The sequence below is a fragment of the Ursus maritimus genome (assembly GCF_017311325.1).
Source record: "Ursus maritimus isolate PB19 chromosome X unlocalized genomic scaffold, ASM1731132v1 scaffold_X1, whole genome shotgun sequence".
In the NCBI taxonomy this organism is placed as follows: domain Eukaryota; kingdom Metazoa; phylum Chordata; class Mammalia; order Carnivora; family Ursidae; genus Ursus; species Ursus maritimus.
Genome location: NW_024423319.1, coordinates 12,079,942 through 12,103,967, shown reverse-complemented (window position 1 = coordinate 12,103,967; position 24,026 = coordinate 12,079,942). Strand labels below are relative to the sequence as shown.

The window sequence follows — 24,026 nt, the reverse complement described above, 5'->3', positions numbered from 1 at the left end:
TCTAGGATTAATTTTAATTTAAGTATTTTAAAATAGCAGGGTTGGCCTCAGAACAGTTGTCTCAAGCAACCCTCCCACTAATCTTCACTAAGTCAGCAACTAAGAGCCTAGTGGAGTTTGAGTAACCTAACAAGGTTTTCTTCCCCTCTCTGGTACTCTGTCTTGTCTTCTCTCTGTCTCTAGAGGATTGTCAGATGTGCTTAGGTGAGAATTCTGAGCTCAGTAGAAGCATGGACAAATGTGATAAGAAACTGACTTTTCCCCCCTTTCTCTTGGTCAGTGTGCTGGAGAAGAGAACAGAGTTGGTACACGCACAGTGTTCGTTGGCAATCATCCAGTTTCAGAAACAGAAGCTTACATTGCACAAAGATTTTGTGATAATAGAATAGTCTCATCTAAGGTAAGTTGTTTTTTTAATTCAATAGATACATGTAGTGATTCAGATAATGGCACTTCTTTATGCTTCCAAGGAAGCTGGTGTGTTTATATATGCATACACAGATGTGTACCTATTCCGTATACAAACTGTGGTCATTATGCCACCAAAAGGCTGTTTTTCTTAAACAGTATCACTCTGTCTTGTCATAGCTGAAATATTAGTCACTTGCTTTCCCTTGTTATTCATAGTGCCTGTTGATGATACATATTACGTTAAGCCTTAAAGGGTGCTAAAACTAGGAATTATTTGCTTGCCCAAAGCTTCCTGAATTTCTCTTAAGTGGATGGACTAGGTTCTAAATAATTTACATTCTTTCGGAGGGTGCTATCCTAGAATGACATTTATAGCTGATGTTCCATAAGCAGTCTCTATAGTTTCTAGTACCCGGTCGTCCTCATTTTACTAATATCAGCTTGCTAATCTTTACCTTTGGCTGACCAGGTTAAGTACTAGGTGCTAGATGGCAGGTAATTGATAGATTGACAGATCTCGATAGACTTTCCTCACTTCCTCATGTAGCCTGGCAAGGCAGATGTAAAACGTTAGTGACAACTGGATCACTGCAAGTTTGCAAACACCTAAGACCTGAAACAAAATTATTCCCTTTCTTTAAAAATTTAACATTTGGTTTTCAAACATGTGTGATTTCTCTTGAGGTAGTGATACATAGTACAGATTATATTTAGGTAGGAGATTAACATGTAAAATATGGACAGAATGAGTGAAAACTGTTGCCTAATGAGCCCAGGTCTATTGGCCTATAGAACGCTTTGAGTGTCTTTGGGTAAAATGTCTATTTCCTGTTCACCTTGAACCTTATGGCAGAAAATTTGTCCTCAGCCAGAAGTTTTCATACCTGTGCCCAGGATAGTGAATGGTCCTTTGATTGAAAATTGTAACTCACCCTGTAGGATCCAAGACAACAGTAGTAGTCCTTTGACTCAGAATCATAGACTTACAGAACTGGAAGATCCTGGGAGATTATCGGTTCAACTTGCTGACTCTACAGATGGAGAAAGCAAGCCCAGAGAAATTAAGTTAGTGCCATGGTCACCAAGCAGAGTGAGCAATAAAGTCAGGAGCAGAACTGCTTTATCAGGTCTCGTGGTTCTGAATAAAAATCCCTTTTCACATCATTGTGCTATTGGGGCTCCTTTCTCTGTTTTCTCTTGCATTTTGCATCAAACAAAATCTAAAATACTTTCTAGGGAATTATTGTTTCCCATAGTGTTTTATGTGAAAGATGATAATGTCACACACTGATGGTAAAGTGACTTTCGTTGAACTAATGATAACCATTTTCTTGTAATATACTTTGCAATTTCACATTGTAAAAGAACTAGAAGACTCTGTTTAATTGTCAAATCTTTTCATATTTAATATAATATTTCTCATATTTTATCTAGCTTCAGCTTTGCCAGTAGGCAAAACAATCCATGAGGATATTTTTTTTAATAGTCAAGAGCTCATGGGGCAAATAAAGATTGTTTCTGAACAGATTTGCATATATATCTCTGTGTGTATCTTTTAGAAATCAGAATAAAGAAGTGCACATTTCTACACTGATAAACTAACACCTGTCTTTTCTCTGTAAATATTACATGTTTACAGTTTTTCTAGTTTACTGGCCATGTAGTTTACCAGTGATCCGCTTTTTCCTAAAAGCTCTAGAGCAGAAAAAGGAACTGACGGAATACTAACTTCAGAAAAAGAATGAAATCTTAATACGATGAATAATTAGAAGAGGAGAGCATATGTATAGCGTAGTGGTAAAGAGCTTCATCCTTGTAGACAGAAGACCTGGGTTTGAATTTAAAGTAAGGCATAGAACCCTTCTGTGTCTCAGTTTTCTTATCTGTAAAATGGAAATATTAACAGTACTTACCTCAGAGGATTGTGGTGAGGGTAAAATAATCCACAGTTTAAGCGCTGTGCTCGGCCTATAGTAACGACTCCGTAAATGGTAGGTGGTATTGTTAAATTACATTTCTGTGATTACTATTACTACGGTCCTGAGCAGTACATGTGTTTTGATTGTGTGGTGTGATCTCTCTTTAAAAGAGGCCTTTGGGTCCATTCTGGAGAGAACAATATTTTGATAATTGGAACTTTTCCTTCCTCACAGTGTCTTTTGGCTGTTTGTATTTTCACCAGAATCTTTTAATTGAAGAAATGTACAATTTATATAGCATATGTTAGCTGCCTTCCAACTTTGTAGCAAGTGTTGATTTCCTTTTTTAACCCTTTGATGAAAAAAATACCTTTCTCTTAATGGGTGCTTTTTGTTTACCAATGCCATCCATAATGCCAGTATAACACTGGGAATAAATCTTATTAATGCAGGGAACACTGAAGATCAATACTGTGACCTACTTTAAATTTTACTTACTGATAAAATTAGTGTTCTTTTCTTCTTGGGGAACACAATACTTTTCATAAAAAACCTTGTTCTCTGCAGCCTTCCTACTTGAATACAATCAGCAGGAACCTTTGGGAATCACCCGAATTTTGTAGCTGGTACGACATTTGGAAATCCCCTTCTTTAGCCAAAGGAGCCCTGGCTGCTTGCTGCTAGGATCTGTAGTTTCCATCATATTGCCCCATTACACATTTTTTCCCTTAAAAAATTCTGAGCCTCAATCTTGAAGGTGCTACAGTGGGTTAAGAATCCGTGAGCTCCACCTAACACTTCGAAGGTATGCCCAAGGTTAAATTTAGAACTCCTATGTGAAAGACTGTCTTGAATTAAAGCTTCAAGCCTAAAATTACACTAGCATTCTACCTCATTTTAAAACTCAGATTGTCAGTAGAATTTATTGGATATCTCTTTGAATCTTTTCACACTCCCTGGATGGTGCCTTTTTAGCTGAAGTTACTAAATCCTAGTGTGGTGGTGACTCCCTTTACTCTTCCGAATTCACGGGAGAAAGAGTGGTACTTAAAAAAAGAGAAAGTTCTACTTCACATTGGTGTGGAGCAGTGGAGTAAATGGCCAACACTTAAGATCAAGATTTCTTGTGCCTTCTATGTACCAAACATTGTTCTAGGCAGCTGTGGTTAAGGGGGCTTACGATATGTTCCCTGACATCTTAATAGCTCATGACCTGATGCAGGAAAGAAGAGAGCATATAGCAATAGTTTCCTATAATGGTAATAGTCAGAGTTCCCCAAGGAAGCAGTTCATTTAATAAGTTAAAACAGTGGTAAACAAACCGTGGGGGCCTAGAAACAACAACAAAAATGTTCCCTTTTGATGTGTTAACACCCCACAGAGGACTCTAACAGTCCCTGATGTTTGTTTGTTTAATTAAAAACCCCTTAGTTAGGGAACAGAAGGTCAACAAGCCAGAAGCTCAGCTGTTAGCCTGTTGTGGGAGTTTAGCTTATTGTTTTAGAAAATTGATCCTAAGTAATTGGGACAGTCAAGTGCTGATCCTGGACTACATCAGCTTCAAAGGGACTGGATCAGTGGTTTTGATCCCTTTTGTTTTTGGTTACAAGCTGCCTTGGGAACCTGATAAAAAGTGTGGATTCTCTTCCCCCAATTGCTGCATATCCACACAATTCTGTATTTCATTTTTCATTGTTGTTTATTAAGGCCTTAAATTCCAGTTTAGTTAGCATGCAGTGCAATGTTAGTTTCGGGTGCGTGGTGTAGTGATTGAACGCTCCTGTACATTACCCGGTGCTCATCACGACAAGCGTGCTCCTTAATCCCCATCCCCTGTTTTACCCATCCCCCTGCCCCCCTCCCCCCTGGTAACCATCAGTTTGTTCTCTAGAGTTAACAGTCTGTTTCTTGGTTTGTCTCTCTTTTTTTTTTTACCTTTGTTTTGTTTCTTAAAGTCCACATCCGTATGAAATCATGGTATTTGTCTTTCTCTGACTTATTTCACTTAGCATTATACTCTCTAGTTCCATCCATGTTGTTACAAGTGGCAAGATTTCATCCTTTTTATGGCTGAGTAGTATTCCATTGTGTATATATCACCACCTCTTCTTTATCCAGTCATCTATCGATGGACACTTGGGCTGCTTCCATAATTTGGCTATTGTAAATAGTGGACCCTCCATACTGTTTTCCACAGTGGCTGCACCAGTTTGCATTCCCACCAACAGTGCAAGAGGAACGGTTCCTTTTTTCTCCACATCCTCACCAATACCCGTAGTTCCTTATGTTTTCTGTTTTAGCCATTGTGACAGGTGTGAGGTGATATCTCACTGTAATTTTGTACTTCATTTTGAATGAGCTTCCTTGAAGCGCTTCTATGAATCCGGGGGAAGAACCTTCTAGGTTGGCTGTTGGTTGTAATGCAGCTCCTTTACTGAATATGTTTGCCTCCATTTATCTTCATTTTCTTGGGATTCCCTGAATCTTGAGCCCATAAGCCTTTTAAAGAGAGGTTAGTAAATTCACGTATATTGTGTCATGCTCTGCAACTATGGCATTTCAGTCATCTTACCTAATTCAATGGATATTTTCTCACCATATTTGTGGTGGAGATCATCTAAGTATAAATTTAGATCTTTTAGGTTAAGAAACACTTCTTTCTTTCTGGTTTCTGGTCTTTATTAAGATATCTAGAAAATGCAACTTCTTATGGTGATTTTTAAATGACCTCATCCTTGAGCTTAAGATATTAGCGAGAAAGTCTTATGTGATTCAACAGTTGGCCCAGGAGTTTTCTTCTCCTGCCCATGTACTACTTAGCATCAAACCTTTAACCTATTACCAGTTACCAAAGCCCAGTATGGCATGTTGTTGATTAAAGTGAAAGCCTCTATGACCTAAGGTTATGTGTATACCTCGACTGTCATGGAGGTGGGGGTCAGAGTTATATTGGTGATGATGATCCAGACTCCAGTGGTTAGATGAGCCAGAGGGATTAATTTGTTCATTCATTCATCCAGCTAATTTATTGAGTGTCTACTTTGTGTCTGCTAGGTGTTGGAGGAAAAGTAATGAAAAGACAAATGAACAGCCTGTCCTTCTGGAACTTACTGCCTATTGAGTGAGCAAGCAACTTTAATAAAAAATGCACACGTCTGTAGTTATTCACTGTAATGAGTATTATCAAGGAAGTATAGGATGACCTGAGAACACCTAACAAGGAACCTAATTTAGATCAGGTCAGGGAAAGCAAAGACTGGGGACTAAATGGCCCAGTTGTGATACTCCAAATGAAAACTTTATTTCTTATATAGTATACCTCTAAGTGTATGCTTATTTGTATGTGTGAAGTCTGGGTTTTAACATGTTTTCAAAGTATTGTGATAATCTGGCCCATATGAGTTGTTATTAGAATTTTTCAAGTTTCCTTTCTAGTGATACTCTTTTTTCTTTCTCCCGTACAGTATACACTTTGGAATTTCCTCCCAAAGAATCTGTTTGAACAGTTTAGAAGAATTGCAAATTTTTATTTTCTCATCATTTTCCTTGTGCAGGTAAGAGCTCCATAAACAACCACTCCCCTTTTAGAAACATAATTACTCCAAACAGATTTTCAATCCATTTCTAACTTTAAAATGCCCTGTGTCTAAAAAGATGTTTTAGGGCTTGTTTTAATAAAACTTTTTAAAGTACTAATATTACAGTTTAAGATTTATATGATTTTATAAATTTCCAAAGTAGCATTTTTACTAGGAAACCTGTTGAGAATTTGTTACTTTGTTTAAAAACTTTCATGGATTTCATATCTTTGTTCATCCTAGAAGGACATATATTGTGTACCATTAAATACAATAGCATGTATTAAAATTGAAAATAGTTCAAATTAAATTTTACTTCATTAAACACCAGATTCAGCTTAATTGAAAAGTTATCACTTTTCTTCCTGATACCTGTTTTGCTCTCCCTCATTCATTTAAGTGTGAAAGCCTGGTGGACTTGATCTTCTCTCTGTTCCTGCTAATGTTTTGTGTTTTAAATCTTAGACATCTTAAATTGCTTCTTCCATCTTTAAGTCTATGAGTCATTATAAGTTGTCCCTCACCAAAATTACCCCCAGAAAATTTTATTACAGTAAGGGTGTTTTTTCCCTCGTTTCATTTTGTAAACGAAGCAGAAACATCCCAGTGAAATTGCTCCAATGCCTTGTTAATGTTAAGTGCTTCTGTTTATCCACTTTGAGGCTTTGAGTAAATGGCACTGTAATTTAATTTAGCCCTGCTACTTAAAACCAATCTGGGTTGTGATATGGGAAAGGGCTAATTTCAGTCTTAAATGATGGGGCATTTGAAAAGGAGCTACTCTAGATCCATGGTAAGATACCTTACAAAACACATAAAATAAACTGCATACAAAATTATGCTCAGAAGAGTCGTTCTTTGTCCCGTGAAACACCGTTCAGTTCGGTTCAGTGAATGTATACCAAGCACCTACTGTGTGCCTTGCAGTATTCCAGATAATAAAGATTCTAGCAGATACAATGAAGATCAAGATACGGCTTTTCTGTCCTTAAGGAATGTATGTTACAGTCATGTATCCATTTAATTTAATGCAGTACAAATCATAAAAGTAGCACGAGCATCATGCTCTGGAGATACAGTGGAAGTTAATATGTCTTTCTAACCGAGAGGAGCTTAAGAAGGCTTTAAAGAGTAGATGATATCTGAACTAAGCCTTGAAAGATTAGAGCAAGTTGACCTGGTGAAGAATGCCAGATGGGTGTCTCACGCTGTGCATGAAGGCCCACAGCCACGTAAAAGCCTGTGTCCCTAACTCGGGGGGTGTGGTAGAGCCCAGCCTGGGTGGGGATAGAGATGAAAGTGAGTAGTAGGGGCAGATTGAACTCCTGGTCCTCCGTCCCTCAGGTCTAGTCCTCTCTCGGTATTTGTTGTTTCAGTGAACGACAACATCTACCCAGCCGTGTTCACCGGACACTTAGAAGTCATCTTTAATCACCCCTGACAAGAAATTCCTTGCCATTCCTACCATTTTAACCCCTAACTATCCGTGGAAGTTCTTTGCATGTCTGTTGCTGCCCCCCCTTGTCCAAGCCATCATCTTGTACGTGCATTATGGCAGTAGCCTCGTATGTGAACTCCCCACCTTCACGCTTACATTCTATTTTCCACAAATCGGGGAGAGTGATCTTCTCAAAATGCAGTTCTGTTCATGGGAGCTCTCCTTGCCTAACAGCTTCAGCTCTTTCCCACCGTGGGATAAACAGTGAACTCTAGCCTAGAGGGCCCTGCTTGGGCTTTCCTCTGTCCCCCTCTCCAGCCCCATCTTACACCACACTCTGTCCTGCCTCTGGCTTCTTTCTTTCTTTACATGTGCGCCCCCCCACCCACTGCCCTCCTACTGTAGAGACTTTGTATATGCTGTCCTGTGTGCTTGCCTGAAAGTCCATCTTTCATCGAGTTAACTCTGCTTTACTCTTTAGATTTCAGCGTTTCATTTGTTCGACTGTCTAGTTTTCCTGTAAGCTGTTAGCTTTACAAGGGCAGGGACTACTCTCTATCTTATCTAAAGCAACATCTCTAGAGCCTGGCCTCTGATAGCACAGGGGCTGAAAGAATGGTACTCAACAAAGAGATGGTAAATGATTGGTTCTATTTCATTGAAGGCGTGAATCCAAACTGGAATGAAAACTAAGCCTGAATTAGAACTGGTTCCTTACACTAACTGCTCTGTGGATTGCTTTTGTTTTAATGAAAGTTAACACTGGCCCTGCTACCAGGATATGTTTTGTCTGTACTTCTGCCTGAAATGGTGGCAGCATGTGAGTCCTTCATATAAGTGAATGGCTTATTTTCCTTTTATATTCGATTTCATTCTTTACCTAGGTCACAGTAGACACACCAACTAGCCCGGTTACCAGTGGACTTCCGCTTTTCTTTGTTATAACTGTTACAGCCATCAAGCAGGTAAATTTCTTATTTCCAATTATGCCTGCATTTCAGTCCCATCTGGTTTGAGTATCATTGCCCAAGGTCCTTTTTCATATTCATATAGAGTGAGCAGCATCCTTGATGGATTTAGTTTATATTTGATTTCCTATTGAAAACATATTAAAATGACCGTAAGGTACATCTTTAATTGCCCCTTTTTTCCTCAGTATTTGTGTTGTGGGGTTGTAACCCTAAAAGAAAGAAGGCAGAAGGTACAGCTCAGTCAGGAAATGAGAGGTGAATTTTTAATGTGTATGAATTTTTTTCAGTGTGGCATATCTTTGTGAAAAATTCCCATTCTAGTGAATTGTTGTTGTTGCCTAAAGCAGAGAACTCAAGAGCACGAGTACTCGATATTTGTTGTCTTCCCTGATGCTGCCGAAGTGGGTGGTGGCCAGAGGAGACTTTTATTCTTGTTTTTCATCAAAGCTGACAATTGCCATGGTGTCTGACGCTGACGTCTTTGAAGTATTTTGACCAGTTTATATGATAGTACCTTTGAAAAATTCCACATGAAATTGAAAGTGGAAATGGGAAAGTGGAGGTAAAGGATGGGTCAGCAACGTTTATCATGTACTGGACAGTCCATTGGACCTGACTAATTGCAAACATACTTTTAGACAGTACTTACCAAAGAGCTTTAAAAACTATCCTCAAGAACTTCGAAAGTGATGGTCTGTTTAATGGTATTTTGAACGAGCTTACCTTTCCTCTTGGGGTTATCTGGTCTTCTATCTTGCCTACCAGAAACTGCAAGAATATTTTATCAAGTGTTTGGTTGCTAAATAAAGACTTTTGGAATGTTCTTTCCCTTCGGCTGTTAGGATTATTTTCTTTAACATCATAGAATTGCTGGTTCCAAGAATAGCCTGTATGGTTTACAAAAGCTCTTACTGATTCATTTTACTCCCTATACTAGTTCATGTTAGGCCTTTCTTTCCTCACTGACATCACAGAAAGTGCCATAGGAAGTGATAGCCTAGCATTGTCATAAAGAGGAACAGAACAAGAATGAATATAGCCCTGGAGAAAAAAAGCGGAAGGCGATCAAGAGATTTTTTTTTAAACAGTTACATTTGAAAAGGTACAGACATTATTCTAAAGAAAAAAAGCAATGTGATGTAAAAAGGAGAAGAGGTCATGCTCAAACAAATGAACATCCTCCTTCCTTAGTTCTTTTGGCTTAAATTTACTTCATACAAAAAACCCAAACTAAAATGAGCCATTAGACCTTTCCCTGATTACTTTTAACTCTAAAAAATGACCACCAATTTATGGCTTCCTTTACCACCAAGTCAATGGAGAAGTTTAACTGTTGACCTCCAAAATCTTATCTGTTGACCTCCTTATCATGGATTCTGTGCCAAAATAATCCTAACTTGCCTTTTCTGTTCTCTATCACTGGGGAGGAATTACATTTCCTTGGTGATGATCACTCCCAATAGTCTACTACAGAAGAATATATTTAAGTATAAATATAAATAAGAATATATTTAAGTGAGCTATAAGAAAATCTAGAAAAAAATTGTCAAATTAAAAAGTACAGAAATTAACATTAACTTGAATAAGAGTAGAATTAGAAGAATAAATCATAGCCTTTCACGGTTGAAGAATATTAAGCTTCTGATGCCTATATTTTCATTGATACTTATCTGTAGAATGGAGAAACCAGTAAAGCTATTTACCTAAAGGGTATTTTGAAAACATATCTTAGTTCTTGCTGTAAAAATGAACAATGTTGTCTCTTTAGCACTGTGAGTTGAGATTAATACTATAAGTATAAATATCTGCTGGTGACTCATAGAGGGGGTTATAGAAATTTATTAACAACTTCACTGTATTATGTGAGCTTAACTGTAGTTATTTTTATTCTAGGGATATGAGGATTGGCTAAGACACAGAGCTGACAATGAAGTCAACAAGAGCACTGTTTACATAATTGAAAATGCAAAGCGAGTGAGAAAAGAGAGTGAAAAAATCAAGGTATTTTTGTAGTTCTTTTTTTTTTATTGTGGTAAAAACACAGCATTTTAAAACATACAATTTAGTGACATTTAGTACATTCACATTGTTATACAAATGCCAACACTATCTAGTTCCAGAACATTTTCATCACCCCAAAAGGTAACCCCCGTAGGCATTAAGTAGTCATGCCACATTCCTCCTCACCCAGGCCCTGGCAACCACTAATCTTCTTTCTGTCTCTATGGATTTACCTATTCTAGATTATTTCATGTAAATGGAATCAGACACTATGTGGCCTTTTGTGTCTGCCTTCTCTCAATGTTCTCAGGGTCTGTTATTATTGTAGCATGTGTTAGTAATTCTTGCTTTTTATGGCTAAATATTCCATCATATGGCTCTACCATTTTTTCTTTATCCATTCATCAGTTGATGGACATTTAGGGGGTTTTTCCACCTGTTGGCTGTTATGAACATTGCTGGTATGAACATTCATGGACAAGTTTTTGTTTGAACACTTGTTTTCAGTTCTTTGGGATATATACTAGGAGTAGAAGTGCTACATGATATGGTAGTTCTGTGTTCAACTTTTTCACGAACCACCAAGTTGTTTTCCACAGCAGTTGTGCCATTTTGCATTCTACCAGCAATGTATGAGAATTGGAAGATAGTATTATTTTTTACTATCAGCCAAGATCCAAGTTAATCATTGTTGATTATTACCTAATAAGATCCCAGTCAATAAGATTTTAGACCTGTGCATATCAAATAATCTTTTTTGCTCCCAACAGATTGTATTTTAATTAATAATAAACTTTACTTTTTTAGAGCAGTTTTGGGTTCACAGCAAAATGGAGGAAAGTACAGATTTCACATATACCCTCTTTCCCCACATGTGTACAACTTCCCTCGCTATCAGCATTCCATAGTGGTATTTTTGTTGCAATCCATGAACCTACACTGGCACAATCATCATCACCCAAAGTCCATAGTTTTCATTAGGGTTCACTCTTGTTCCAAATTCAGTGGCCTTAGACAAATGTCTAATGAGAAGTATCCATACCATTATTAGTATCCTATAGAATCATTTCACTGCCCTAAACATCCTTTGTGTGAGCTTTGCCTCGTCATCCCTTCATCCCGCCAACCCCAGGTCACCACTAATCTTTTTACTCTCTCCATAGTTTTGCTTTTCCATAATATTATACTGTTAGAATCATATACAGTATGTAGCCTTTTCAGATTGGCTTCTTTAACTTAACAATATGCATTTAAGTTTATGCCATGTCTTTTCATGTCTCAATGGCTCATTTCTTGTTAGCACTGAATAATACTCCATTGTCTAGATGGACCAGTTTATATATCCATTCACCTTCTAAGGGACATCTTCGTTGCTTCCAAATTGTAGCAATTATGAACAAGGCTGCTATAAACATTTCTTCGCAAGTTTTTGCATGGACATAAGATTTTAATTTATTTGGGTAAATATCAAGGAGTGTGCTTATTGGATTGGATTGTAAAAGCATGTTTAATTTTGTGAGAAACTGCCAAGCTATCTCCAAAGACGCTGTTCATTTTGCATTCCCATCAGCACTGAATGAGAGTTTCTGTTTCTCCACATCCTGGCCAGCATTTGTTGTCAAGTGTTTTGAATTTTGGCAATTCTAATAGGTGTGTAGTGGGTATCTCGTTTTTGTTTTAATTTGCATTCCCCTGATGACATATGGTGTTCAGCATTTCTTCATATGCGTCCTTGACATCTGAATATCTTCTTTCATAAGGTTGTCTATTCAGGTCTGTACCCATTGTTTAATCAGAGTGCTCATTTTATCGTTGAGTTTTAAAAGATTTTTTTAAAATATTTTGGATAACAGTCTTTTATCACATAATGTGCTTTATAAATATTTTATCTCAGTCTCAAAGTATTATTTATTTTTTTATTTCATTTTGTTATTGTGATCAAGAAGCATATAACATTAAATTGACCATCTTAACCATTTTTTTAAAGTATAATCTCCATTTTATTTTTTTTTCTAGACAACAGTTTTTCTTCAGTGCTTAAGGACTTAGCTGCTTACCTGGGCTTTGGTGGGGGTGGTGGGGTAGCACCCGCGGGTCTAAATCGGGGTAGGTGTGGGAGTGTTGGGTTCTTCCATGTTTCAGGAGAGCGATTCTGGGCTTCCTTGCTGTGAATGGCGCAGCTCACCCAGTAATGTAGTCTCACAGACAGCAGTCTCACATAGGCCTAGAAGACCTTCGCTTTGGAAATGGCCCTGATGGCGGTGGCCTCTACTCTGGTCCCAGTAACAAACTTCTCAATGGCCTTGACCTTCGGCAGGCAACTGCACAGTTGATGCTGTGAGTAGCCTGCACATGGCTGCGGCCCTTTGTGGCACAACCATTATTCCTTCTTTTCTTGGTCATCTTGAAAGTGAGGCCCCAAGAGGGCCCATCTTAACCATTTTTTTTTTGTTTTTATTTATTTTTTGTAAAGATTTATTATTTTGGGGGGTGGTTAGGGAGAAGCAGAGGAAGAGATTCTTAAGGGACACTCCCTGCTGACCACGGAACCTGACAACACTGGGGCTCCATCCCAGGACGCATGAGACCATGACCTGAGCTGAAACCAAGAGTCAGCAGCTTAACCGACTGAGCCACCCAGACGCCACTAAGATTTTATTGTTTTAAAAAAATCCTACACCCATTGTGGGGCTCAAATTCACAACCCTGAGATCAAGAATCACATGCTCCACCGACTAAGCCAGCCAGGTATCCCCCCCTCATCTTAACTAACCATTTTTAGTGTACAGTTCAGTAGTGTTAGTATATTCACATTGTTGTACAGCAGATCTCCAGAATCTTTTCATCTTGTACTACTAAAACTTTATACCCATTAAACACAAACTCCCCCTGCTTCCAGCCCCTTGGTAAACACCTTTCTACTTTCTGTTTCTATGACTGAGTGCTTTTGAGAAATACTTCTACGAATGGAATCATACAGTATTTGTCCTTTTGTGACTGGCTTATTTCACTTAGCGTCATGTCTTCAAGGTTCATCCATGTTGTAGCATATGACAGAAATTCCTCTTTTAAGACTACGTAATATTCCTTAGTATGCATACTGTCTTTTCTTTATCAATTCATTTGTTGGACATTTAAGTTGCTTCCACCTCTTAGTAGTTGGACATTTGAGTTGCTTCCACCTCTTAGTAGTTGGACATTTGAGTTGCTTCCACCTCTTAGTAATGTAGATAATGCTGTGACAAGCACAGGTGTACAAATAACTCTTTCAGATCCTGCTTTGAATTATGTTAGATATATACCCAAAAATAAAATTTCTTAATCATATGGTAATTCTGTTTTTAAGTTTTTGAGGAACCTGCATACTGTTTTCCATATGGATATATCATGTTACCTTTGCACTTGGAGTGTGCAAGGGTTTCAACTTCTCCACATCCTCTCCGGCACTTGTTAGTTTCTGTTCTTTTGATGGTGGCCATCCTGATGGGTGTGAAATATTTCATTGTGTTTTTGACTTACATTTCCCAAATGATTAGAGATGTGGAACATCTTTTCATGTGCGTTTTGGCCATTTGTATATCTTATTTGGAGAAATGTCTACTCAGATCCTTTGCCTGTTTTTTAACTGGGGTATTTGTTTATTGTTGAGTTGTAGAAGTCTCATATATAGTCTGGATATTAACTCCTTATCAGATATATGATTGGCAAGTATTTTCTCCCATCCCATAGGTTACCTTTTCATTCTATTGATTGTTTCCTTTGGTGCAAAGTTTTTAAGTTTGATACATTCCCATTTCTTTTTTTTTTTTTTAAGTAGGCTCCACACCCAGCATGGAGCCCAACACAGGGCCCGAATTCACGACTCTGAAATCAAAAACCTGAGCCAACACCAAGAGTTAGATGCTTAACCGACCGACACCTGGGTGCCCCAATATATTCCCATTTCTAACGTTGATTTTTTTTTTTTTTAACCTTCACTTTTGGTGTATGTCCAGGAAATCATTACTGAATCCAATGTCCTGAATTCAGCTTTTCCCTGATGTTCTTCTAGGAGTCTAAAAAGTTTAGGACTTACATTTAGGTCTTTTTATTTTTCTATAATTTTATTTATTTTTTTGAGAGAGAGAAAGCATAAGCAGGGGGAGCAGCACGCAGAGGGAGAAGCAGAGACCCTGCTGAGCAGGGAGCCCGATGTGGGGCTTGATCCCAGGACCCTGAGATAATGACCTGAGCCGAAGGCAGACACTTAACCAACTGAGCCACCCACGTGCCCCTTATATTTAGGCCTTTAATTCATTTTGAGTAATTTTTGTATGTGGTGTAAGGTAAGAGTCGAACCTCATTGTTTGCATATGGATATCCAGCTTTCCCAACACCATTTGTTGAAGAGACTGTCCTTTCCCTATTGCATAGTCTTGGGACCCTTGTTGAAAATCATTTGGCCATGTATGCTAAGGGTTTATTTGTGGTTTCTCTCTTCATTGGTCTATATATTTGTCTTTATGCCAGTACCATACTGTCTTAATTACTGTTGCTTTGTAGTTTGTTTTGAAGTCTGGAGTGTGAAGACTCCCCAAGTTTGTTTTTTCTTTTCAAGATTGTTTTCTGTATTTGGGGTCCCTTGAGATTCCATATGACTTATAGGAATTTTTTTCTATGTCTGCAAAAAATGTCATTGGCATATTGGTATGAATTCCATTGAGTTTGCAGATTGCTTGAATGGTATAGGCATTTAAACAGTCTTAAGTCTTCCAATTCATGAACATGAAGTGGCTTTCCATTTATTTTCATTATCTTTGATTTCTTTTAGCAGTTCTTTGTAGCTTTCAATGTGCAAGTCTTTAACTTCTTTGGTCAAGTTTATTCCAAAATGCTTTCTCTCTTTTGATGCTATTATAAATAGAGATTGCTTTTTTAATTTCCTTTTTGGATTGGTCATTGTTAGTGTATAGAAATGCAACTGATTTCGAGTGTTGATTTTATATCCTGCAACTTTGTTGAATTCATTTATTAATTCTAATAGGTTTTTGTGTGTGTGGAATCTAGGGTTTTTTATGTATAATGTTATGTCATCTGCAAACCAGAATAATTTTACTGCTTTTCCAACTTGTATGCCTTTTTTGGGGGGTGGGGGCAGGTGTAATTGCTCTGGCTAGCACTTCCCAGTACAATGTTGAATAGCCATGCTGGGAGTGGATATCTTTGCTTTGTTCCTGATACTACAGGAAAAGCTTTCACTCTTTCCTCACTGAGTATGATATTAGCTGCGGGCTTTTCATATATGGCTTTTATTATGTTGAGGTCATTTTTCTTTCTCTTTCTAGTTCATTGAGTGTTTTTATCATGAAAGAGTATTGAATTATGTCAAATGCTTTTTCTGCATTGATTTGAGATGATTATATAGCTTTTGTCTATTGTTGTTATGTGTTGCATTACACTGATTGATTTTTGTGTATATCCTTTCATTCCCAAGGATACATCCCATTTGGTCATGGTGTATGATCATTTTAATGTGCTGTTGGATTTGGTTGGGTAGTATTTGTTCAGGATTTTTTCATCAATATTCATTGAAGATATTGGTCTGTAGTCTTCTTCTCTTATACTGTCTTTTCCTGGTAAAATGGTATCAGTAATTCTGGCCTTATAGAACAAGTTTGGGAGTATTCCCTCCTCTTTGATTCTTCAGAAGAGTTTGAGAAGAATTGGTGTTATTACTTCTTTAAATGTTTGGCATAATTCTCCTATGAGGTCATCTAGCCCTAAGGTTTTCCTGCTTCAATCTCCTCACTAGCTTTGGGTCTGTTCAGATTTTTTATATTTTCATGATTCAGTTTTGGCAGGTTGTATGTTTCTAGGTGTTTATCTATTTATTCTAGGTTATCCTATTTGTTGGCATATAGTTGTTTGTAGTAGTCTCTTTTTTTTTTTAATGATTTTTTTATTATATTATGTTAGTCACCATACAGTACATCCCCGGTTTCCGATGTAAAGTTCGATGATTCATTAGTTGCGTATAACACCCAGTGCTCCATGCAATACGTGCCCTCCTTACTACCCATCACCGGTCTATCCCATTCCCCCACCCCCCTCCCCTCTGAGGCCCTCAGTTTGTTTCTCATAGTCCATAGTCTCTCATGTTCCATTCCCCCTTCTGATTACCCCCCCTTTCTTTATCCCTTTCTTCTCCTACCGATCTTCCTAGTTTTTATGTTCCATAGATGAGAGCAATCATATGATAGTTGTCTTTCTCTGCTTGACTTATTTCACTTAGCATTATCTCCTCCAGTGCCTGTTTGTAGTAGTCTCTTACAATCCTTTTTATTTCTGTGGCATCAGATGTAATGTCTTTTTTCGTTATTTGAGTCTTTCTTTTTTTCTTAGTCTAGCTAAGGGTGTGTTGATTTTATTGATCTTCCAAGATACAATTTTTTAAAAAATATTTCTATATGAATATGGATTAAAATATGACAGGTAATAGGAATCAAATTCTCCAGAACAAGGAAAGAAGATGGGTGGAACAGAAAGAGAAGAGGGTAGGTGAAAATACCATTCCCAAAAGGTTCAGAGTTGTGATAGGAATTAATTAAAAATGGTACTCTCTTCCCTGTACTTTTATCAAGTATTATCAGTGCTGAATTATTTATTAAATACCGGGAATGGTTGGACATAAGTTCTCCATATTTACAGCAATAGGTAACTTGTCTCGCATCTTCTTTTAGTAATAATGGGGAAAAGGCTACAGAGTGGGAAAGTTACCTGAGATTGACATAGAATGTCTATCACCCTTCTTTCTTTTCTGCATTCTCTGCATCCCATAGGGAAGACCTTCAACTAGAGTGGTTAGGATCTGAAGTTGCCAAACCGGTCTTAGAAACCCAACATTGTTGTTCAGCATAAGAAGCCTAAATGATTCATAGCATTAAGTCTGTTGCTCCCAGGGCCCTAAGTAAAATTGTGAAGCAAGTAAATGTTTCCCACATCTCTCCCTTTCTCTTGTTTCCTCTTTCTGATTTTGCTGTCACCCCCACCCTCTTAGAAAGACCCCCACCCCATTTTCCACCTTCTGTCCATCAGGCTCCTTTGCCTTGAGGCTGATCTCAACCAGGTATAATCTTAATTAAATCAGCTGATGTTGTTGTATGAAATGCTGTTTGATTCAGCCCTTTCTGGAATATTTGTGTGTGGCAAGAAATGCCTATAAACTAAAAGTATCTAAATGTTTGCTTGCCTGGGGGAGTGGGTAGGCTATTGTTGAGTAAGAGAGTAACTTGTGTGTATCCTCGGTGCAGTGGAAATTTTTTGAATAGTTTCAAAACCAGGGAGTGACAGTAGTAGAGATAACAATAATAAAAATAGTAGTTAACATTTATATATAAACGTGAATATGCCAGGCATTCCCTTTCACGTTCTATTAACTGATTTAGTCCTTACTTTATAACAGTCCTATGAAGTAGGTACTTTGATTATTCCCTCTTTACAAATGATAAAACTGAGGCACAGGGAGATTAAGAAACTTGTCCATGACGAGTAAGTGGAAAACCTGGATTTGAAACAAGTTTGGGTTATGAGTTGTGCTTATAACCACGACTTTGTACCACCTGTCTCATGATTAAGATAAATGGATATATTCAGGATATTTTTTGGAGGTAGAATCATCAGGACTTAGTGATGTACTAGATGCAGGGAGGGAGAAAAAGAGCAAAAAAGAATAAGGATAACCTTCTTGGTTTCGGCCTGAGCAACTGGGTGAATTAAGTAGAGCTATTAAACAAAATTCTGGTTATTAAATAAGATGGAGAAGGCTGGGAGAAGAATAGGTTTAGTGACATGTAAGAGTGAAAGGGAAATCAAAAATTCCATTTTAGCCATGTTCATTTTGAGATACCTGTTAGACATCCAGATGGGATTGTCAAGCCTGGAGCTTAGAGATGTTTGAGCTGGCAATTGAAATTTGGATTTCGTCGACATGTAGATGGTACATGAAGCCATGGGACTGGATCGAATCCTAGAATACAGAGAAGAAAGCTGGCAAAGAGGACTTGAGGAATTCCAAGGTAAAAGTATGGTTCTTTGTAAGGAAGGGAATATGGGTTTTGGTATTAGAAATACTGGAAGAGTTTCTTCAGGTTTTCTGATTATTTCCTTTTTTGTATCTAGTCCGCTGATAAGCCCATGGAAGGAAATCTTTTTCCTTTTGACTTTTTTTAGAGTTTCCATCTCTGCCCAGATTCCTCATCTACACATGTATGTTGTCTGCCTTTTCCACGAAATATTTCAGTATCTTAATCATAGCGATTTTTATTTTTACATGCCTGTTTCATAATCCAAATTCTCAACGTTTCTGGGATTGGGCCTGTGCTGACTCCTTTATATCTTGATGTTAGGTCATTTTTGTCATGTGTTCTGTGTGTCTTGTATTTTTTTTTTAATTGAATTTTGGACATTGTATGTAAAACAGTGCTTCAAACCAAGGTAAATAGAATTTATGATCTGAAATGGGCACAGCTCTTCCGTCGGTGCGTGGATGTAAAGGTTAAGTCAGTCTAGTTAGGAGTCGCGAGCTAGCTTTGGTGTTCGTTGGAGCTATTGCTGCTTCCCGTACCCCACTGGAAATTCCAGTCCTGGGAGTGCTGCTTTGCTGTTGCTTCGTGCTTTGTGTAGGGCCTGGGGGGCCAGAGGGCCTTGCTCAGTACTCCTGTTCCTCCCCTGGCGGTAGATTGCTATTTCTTATTGTTATTAGTATTGCAAGGCTCCTGGGAGGAACAGAGTGTTTCTTGGTTCTCCTGCTCCAATGGCAGTATTAAGCGGTGCGTATGCACCTTTGCCTCACTACTGAATACTTGGTCTCAGTGCTCCCACCCCACCTCCAATGGCAGTTGAATTTTGCCTTTTATTAGCCCTAGGGCCCCGAGACCCATGGGTTTTCTGTCCCATCCCCAGCAGCAGACGGTGTTTGTTCTGTCTCCTCTAGCAGTGGTGTTGTTTTCCCGAGACTAGGCCAGGGAGGCTTTCTTGCCTTTCTCCTACACATAGATGGCTTTTGCCTCAAACGAGAGAAGGCGCCACGATTCTGGCATATTTTGCCTCTGTCTCTGCAGTGGTCAGTCACAACTGGCATGCCCGTACTGGTGAGGGAAGGCTCCTGTCCTCTCCTGCCCTCGTGTTTTCTCACAAGCACCCAATGGATGCCTGGAAAGAAGAAATGATAAGTGGTGATGATTTCCTCTTTTCTCTCAGGTTTGCAGATTTCACAGTGTCACATTAGCTCCTACCAAACCTTTCAGAATCGGTTCGAATCTGATTGTTTTCTTCTTCTGCCCTTTTATGGCAGTCATCTCTTGCTCCTGTGCCTTGTCAATTGTGAAACAGTGCGTTTCTCTTGTGTCTCCTCGGAAGGACTTTTCGCCCTTTGAAATTCAGTTCACTTGGTTGCCTCGCAACCTCAGCTCTCTGATGAACTAAAAAAACACATAATTGTGTAGATTATCTAGCCTTTTCGAACACTTATCATGAGGGATGGTGATGTTCTCTTACTGTTTTTAACATGCTAAATGGAAAGGGCCCAAGTTGAGTGTCTCAGTGGACCCTGTTGTTCCCTTTCTTTAAAAGCCCCTTCCCACCCTGCCCCCCTTGCCTTAGGGTAAGGCCTAACCTGAGCCTGGGCTGCCAGCCCTCTGAGATCTGCCCTCTGGCCATCTCACCAGCCTCAACTTGCACTCCAGGTATAGAACCTTTATAGTTCCTATCTGAGCAAATCATACGTGTTGTAGAAGAAATTGTCTATTCGTGGGTTTTATGTGCCTGAGAATTATCTTCCATTCTTTAATGAGCGTTTCCTTCTTCTGAGATGATTTAGGATTTTGTTTGTTATTTGTCTTCTGTGTATTTAATCATAGATTGTGGTTTTATGTAAGCAACATAAGTGTTTATGTAAGTGAGGAAGGGAAGATCCAACAAAATATTATTTACAAATTAGTTCAGTTATTGATGCTATTGCTCTTGGCTGCGATTAAGATTGGCAAGAAAATAAAATTGTTCCCAAATAGGTCTTGAAATCCTCATCTTTCTCTGCCAAATCATGTAGTAAATAGAAGACAGGTGTGTCATTTACTCAGCACCCAAAGTGGGTTGTCTTCTGCCAAGGACAGCTTCCTCCCTTTATCTGAGGTGCTGTACAAAGCGGACACTTAATCATTTTCTCTGTGTGCCACGGTATGAAAAAGTTCGGGAAGCACTGAATTCTGGACGATTTCTTATATCCTTCCCCACAACTGTTAGCACTGTTCATAGGTTGGGAGTAGAGTAGTTGCCATGTATTCATAATAATTATCAAATGGTGAATATGTGCCAGGTACTTGGCTAACCACTTTACCTGTGTCCTCATTTCATGCTCAAACCAATCCTTCGAGGGAGTTCATATCATCTGAGGCACTCACCCGAGCTTATGTGGTGAAGTGGCAGAGCTGGGCCATAAAGTCAGGTTACAAAGTCCTACCTTCTGGGGCGCCTGGGTGGCTCAGTGGGTTAAGCATCTGACTCTTGATTTCGGCTCAGGTCATGTTCTCAGGGTCAGGAGATCGAGCCCCACATTGGACTCGCGCTGAGCATGGAATCTACTTGTCCCTCTCCCTCTGCTCCTCCCCCCCAAAATACATAAATAAAATCTTTAAGAAAAAGTTCGACCTTTTAACCATTATGATTTATTCCTTACATTTTAAATTATCTGTACTAGAAATGGTTCATGATTTCTTCTCATGTTTTTCCTGTACTTGAGCTTTGGGTACTTGCTGAGAGGAAATTGTTTCTCATGGCTATATTAATGGATTCTTCTGGTAGCAGATGAATTATTGGAAAGTGACCTATTTGAAAATTATTTTTTTTTTTTTGTCAAATGTTATGGGAAAAATAGGTGCCCCTCTAATTAACCAAGTTTTTCCGAGCACTAAAGAGGGACTCGGCACCCAACAGTAACAGCTATTAGCACGTGGAAGGCAAAGCATATTAAAATATACACGACGCAGAGGAGGACAGTGGCTGCCCAGTGTTCAAGGAAGTGCTCAGGTTGAGACACGCAGATTTTCTTGATTCATTCATGAACTGATAATGGTCGTTGTCTTATCAAACAGCAGTGCCAAAAACATCAGAGAGCGGGGGCGCCTGGGTGGCACAGCGGTTAAGCGCCTGCCTTCAGCTCAGGGCGTGATCCCGGCGTGATGGGATCGAGCCCCACATCAGGCTCCTCCGCTATGAGCCTGCTTCTTCCTCTCCCACTCCCCCTGCTTGTGTTCCCTCTCTCGCTGGCTGTCTCTATCTCTATCAAATAAATAAATAAAATCTTTAAAAAAAAAAAAAACATCAGAGAGCGAATGGGTGCCTGGGTACTGAAATCGTCTGTATGAAAGTAAAGTTCAATAGTAAGGTAATCTGACTGCATCAGTCAGTCCTTGTGACCTTACAGAGGATTCCAAATGTTGAATGATATTCTTTCATTATCTTTCACGTGGCATGGGATGCTGAGACCCTCTCTAGGAGCAGGAGAAGTCTCTCGCTGCTGTTTTGGCTTTAGTTTGAGGTATAATGAATGCTTTGTTTGGAATTACGAATATTTATATTTCTTTTTCTCTCTCTACTAGGTTGGTGATGTAGTAGAAGTACAGGCAGATGAAACTTTCCCCTGTGATCTTATTCTTCTCTCCTCCTGCACTGGTGATGGAACCTGTTACGTTACTACAGCCAGTCTCGATGGGGAATCCAATTGCAAGGTAATGGAAAGTAAACCTTGCCTGAACATCTCGAGCTCAGGATAGTTAATCATATTCTAGTGCTTCCCACTGCTCCCAGTCTTTTATCTTATTTTTTCCTCTTTGGGCAAGTTTTATACTTGAAGGCAGCTTTTATATAATTGTGTTTGAACTTCTTTTTTTTTTTTTTTTTTTTAAGATTTTCTTTATTTATTTGACAGAGAGAGAGAGAGCCAGCGAGAGAGGGAACACAAGCAGGGGGAGTGGGAGAGGAAGAAGCAGGCTCCCAGCGCTCCCGGTGGAGCAGGGAGCCTGATGCGGGGCTCGATCCCAGGACCCTGGGATCACGCCCTGAGCCGAAGGCAGACGCTTAGCAACTGAGCCACCCAGGCGCCCCTGTGTTTGAACTTCTAAGCAATTATTCAACTTTAGGGAAAAGGCTGGTGTTCATCGAGGAAAATCCATGCCCCAAATAAAAGCCACCACGTTTTTTGTAGCACTGTTTGCATTTGATATTGACATATCCCATATGATGTTTTATTTTGGCTTTTTTAAATGAATGTCATTATAGGCTTAAACTATGTAATTATAAAAATAACTTCATGTACTCTAACCACCGATCTATTTTTATTTTAAAAGTGATGAATATTTTCTTTAAAAATGTTTACTCGTGGCATATAGAAACTCTGTCTTGGAGTAGTTTGATTGCTTTTTAAAAAAATACCTTAGGGTTTTGTTTGGCAAATATTTGTTCATTGCAGCTAGGAAGAATTATAAGTGAGCTAAAGTAAGTTTGCTCAAATTGGAGGATAACTTATTTCCATGGTACTTTCTGGCAATCAGTTCTTGGCCGTTGTCCAGAGCTCCACAGGGTATGAAAATGTATCCTCTGTATGCTGCCTTTAAGGAAGGGCACTAATGTGCTCACCTCTGGGTGTATCCTTGAAGGCTTTTCTCTGCTTGTTTTTTCCATCTGGAGTCGAGAACCAGGAGTCAGTATGTGAAACAGGAACTGAAATGCCTGTTAGATGACTAATTCTGTACTTCAAGGGCATGGTGATGAACTAGTGCATTTAAACTGTTCAAAAACAAAGTTAATTTGAGGAAACGTCAAGATAAAAATCAAGAAATCTACCTAAAGATTCCCTAGTAGGGGAAAAAGTTGTTTAGAGGAAGAAAACTTTTAAGTGATTTCTTTTTTCAGTTAAGTTGATCCAATCAAATCAGCTAAAAGTACATAGGTCTTCAAAATCAGAGGAGAGCTTTAAATAGAGCTCAGGCAGTTCCGTAATATTCCCAGAAGACCATGCAACAGCTTTCCCTTCTGTGTAAGTGGTGCAGTCTTTGAGTCTGTGTTAGCCCTCCTTTGATGATTTATAAATGGGTTTTTTGGAGCCTGCCTTAAGTTCTGGGTAAATCAAGTGCATAATAAACACTAGTAGACAATTCCAACTGTCTGACTAAAGCAAGACACATCATATCACTGCTCCTCCTATGAAATGTAGCCTCTTTGAGCATTTTCAAGATAATTAATTATGCTATTTGTATAGTGGAAGTATTAATGAATTTTTTCTTTCTATTGGTAAAATGTTAGCCTTCTTATGACCCAGAGGGTTATTTATGTTCAATTCATATCACATTGATATCCCCATACTCTATGGTGAACAGAATAACAGGTCTCAGTTCTATAAATAAGAGAAAAAGCAAATGGATTAAATTTTTCACTGGGTTTTCAGTTAAGGATATGCATGCTACAAATGGAATTCTCCCTGCTGTCACTATCAGGAAAAGCTTTTAGTTTTTTCATTATCTTTTAAATCCCTTTGCAGCAGGGTTATCTTTCTAATTATTTGTAATATATTTGAAGAATAATACCATAAAATTTAGTTAGTGGGAAATGTGCATCAATATTTATATTATTCTACCAAAGCCTCTAACTAAAACATACTGTGTTGCTGGAATAAGGT

General features: G+C 38.6%; 1 protein-coding gene and 1 pseudogene across 6 annotated transcripts in view; one reads left to right on the top strand and one right to left on the bottom strand.

The window, feature by feature from the left end:
• Positions 1-24,026, top strand: part of ATP11C (ATPase phospholipid transporting 11C) — a 177,386-nt gene that overhangs the window by 82,067 nt on the left and 71,293 nt on the right. For all 6 annotated transcript variants that reach the window (XM_040627861.1, XM_040627867.1, XM_040627888.1 and 3 more), the window contains exons 2-6: positions 281-400; positions 5,795-5,884; positions 8,231-8,311; positions 10,211-10,318; positions 21,952-22,080. In XM_040627861.1, the coding sequence (XP_040483795.1) occupies positions 281-400; positions 5,795-5,884; positions 8,231-8,311; positions 10,211-10,318; positions 21,952-22,080 (528 nt within the window). The remainder of the gene's footprint in view (positions 1-280; positions 401-5,794; positions 5,885-8,230; positions 8,312-10,210; positions 10,319-21,951; positions 22,081-24,026) is intronic.
• On the bottom strand, positions 12,330-12,954 carry LOC103672847 (annotated as a pseudogene).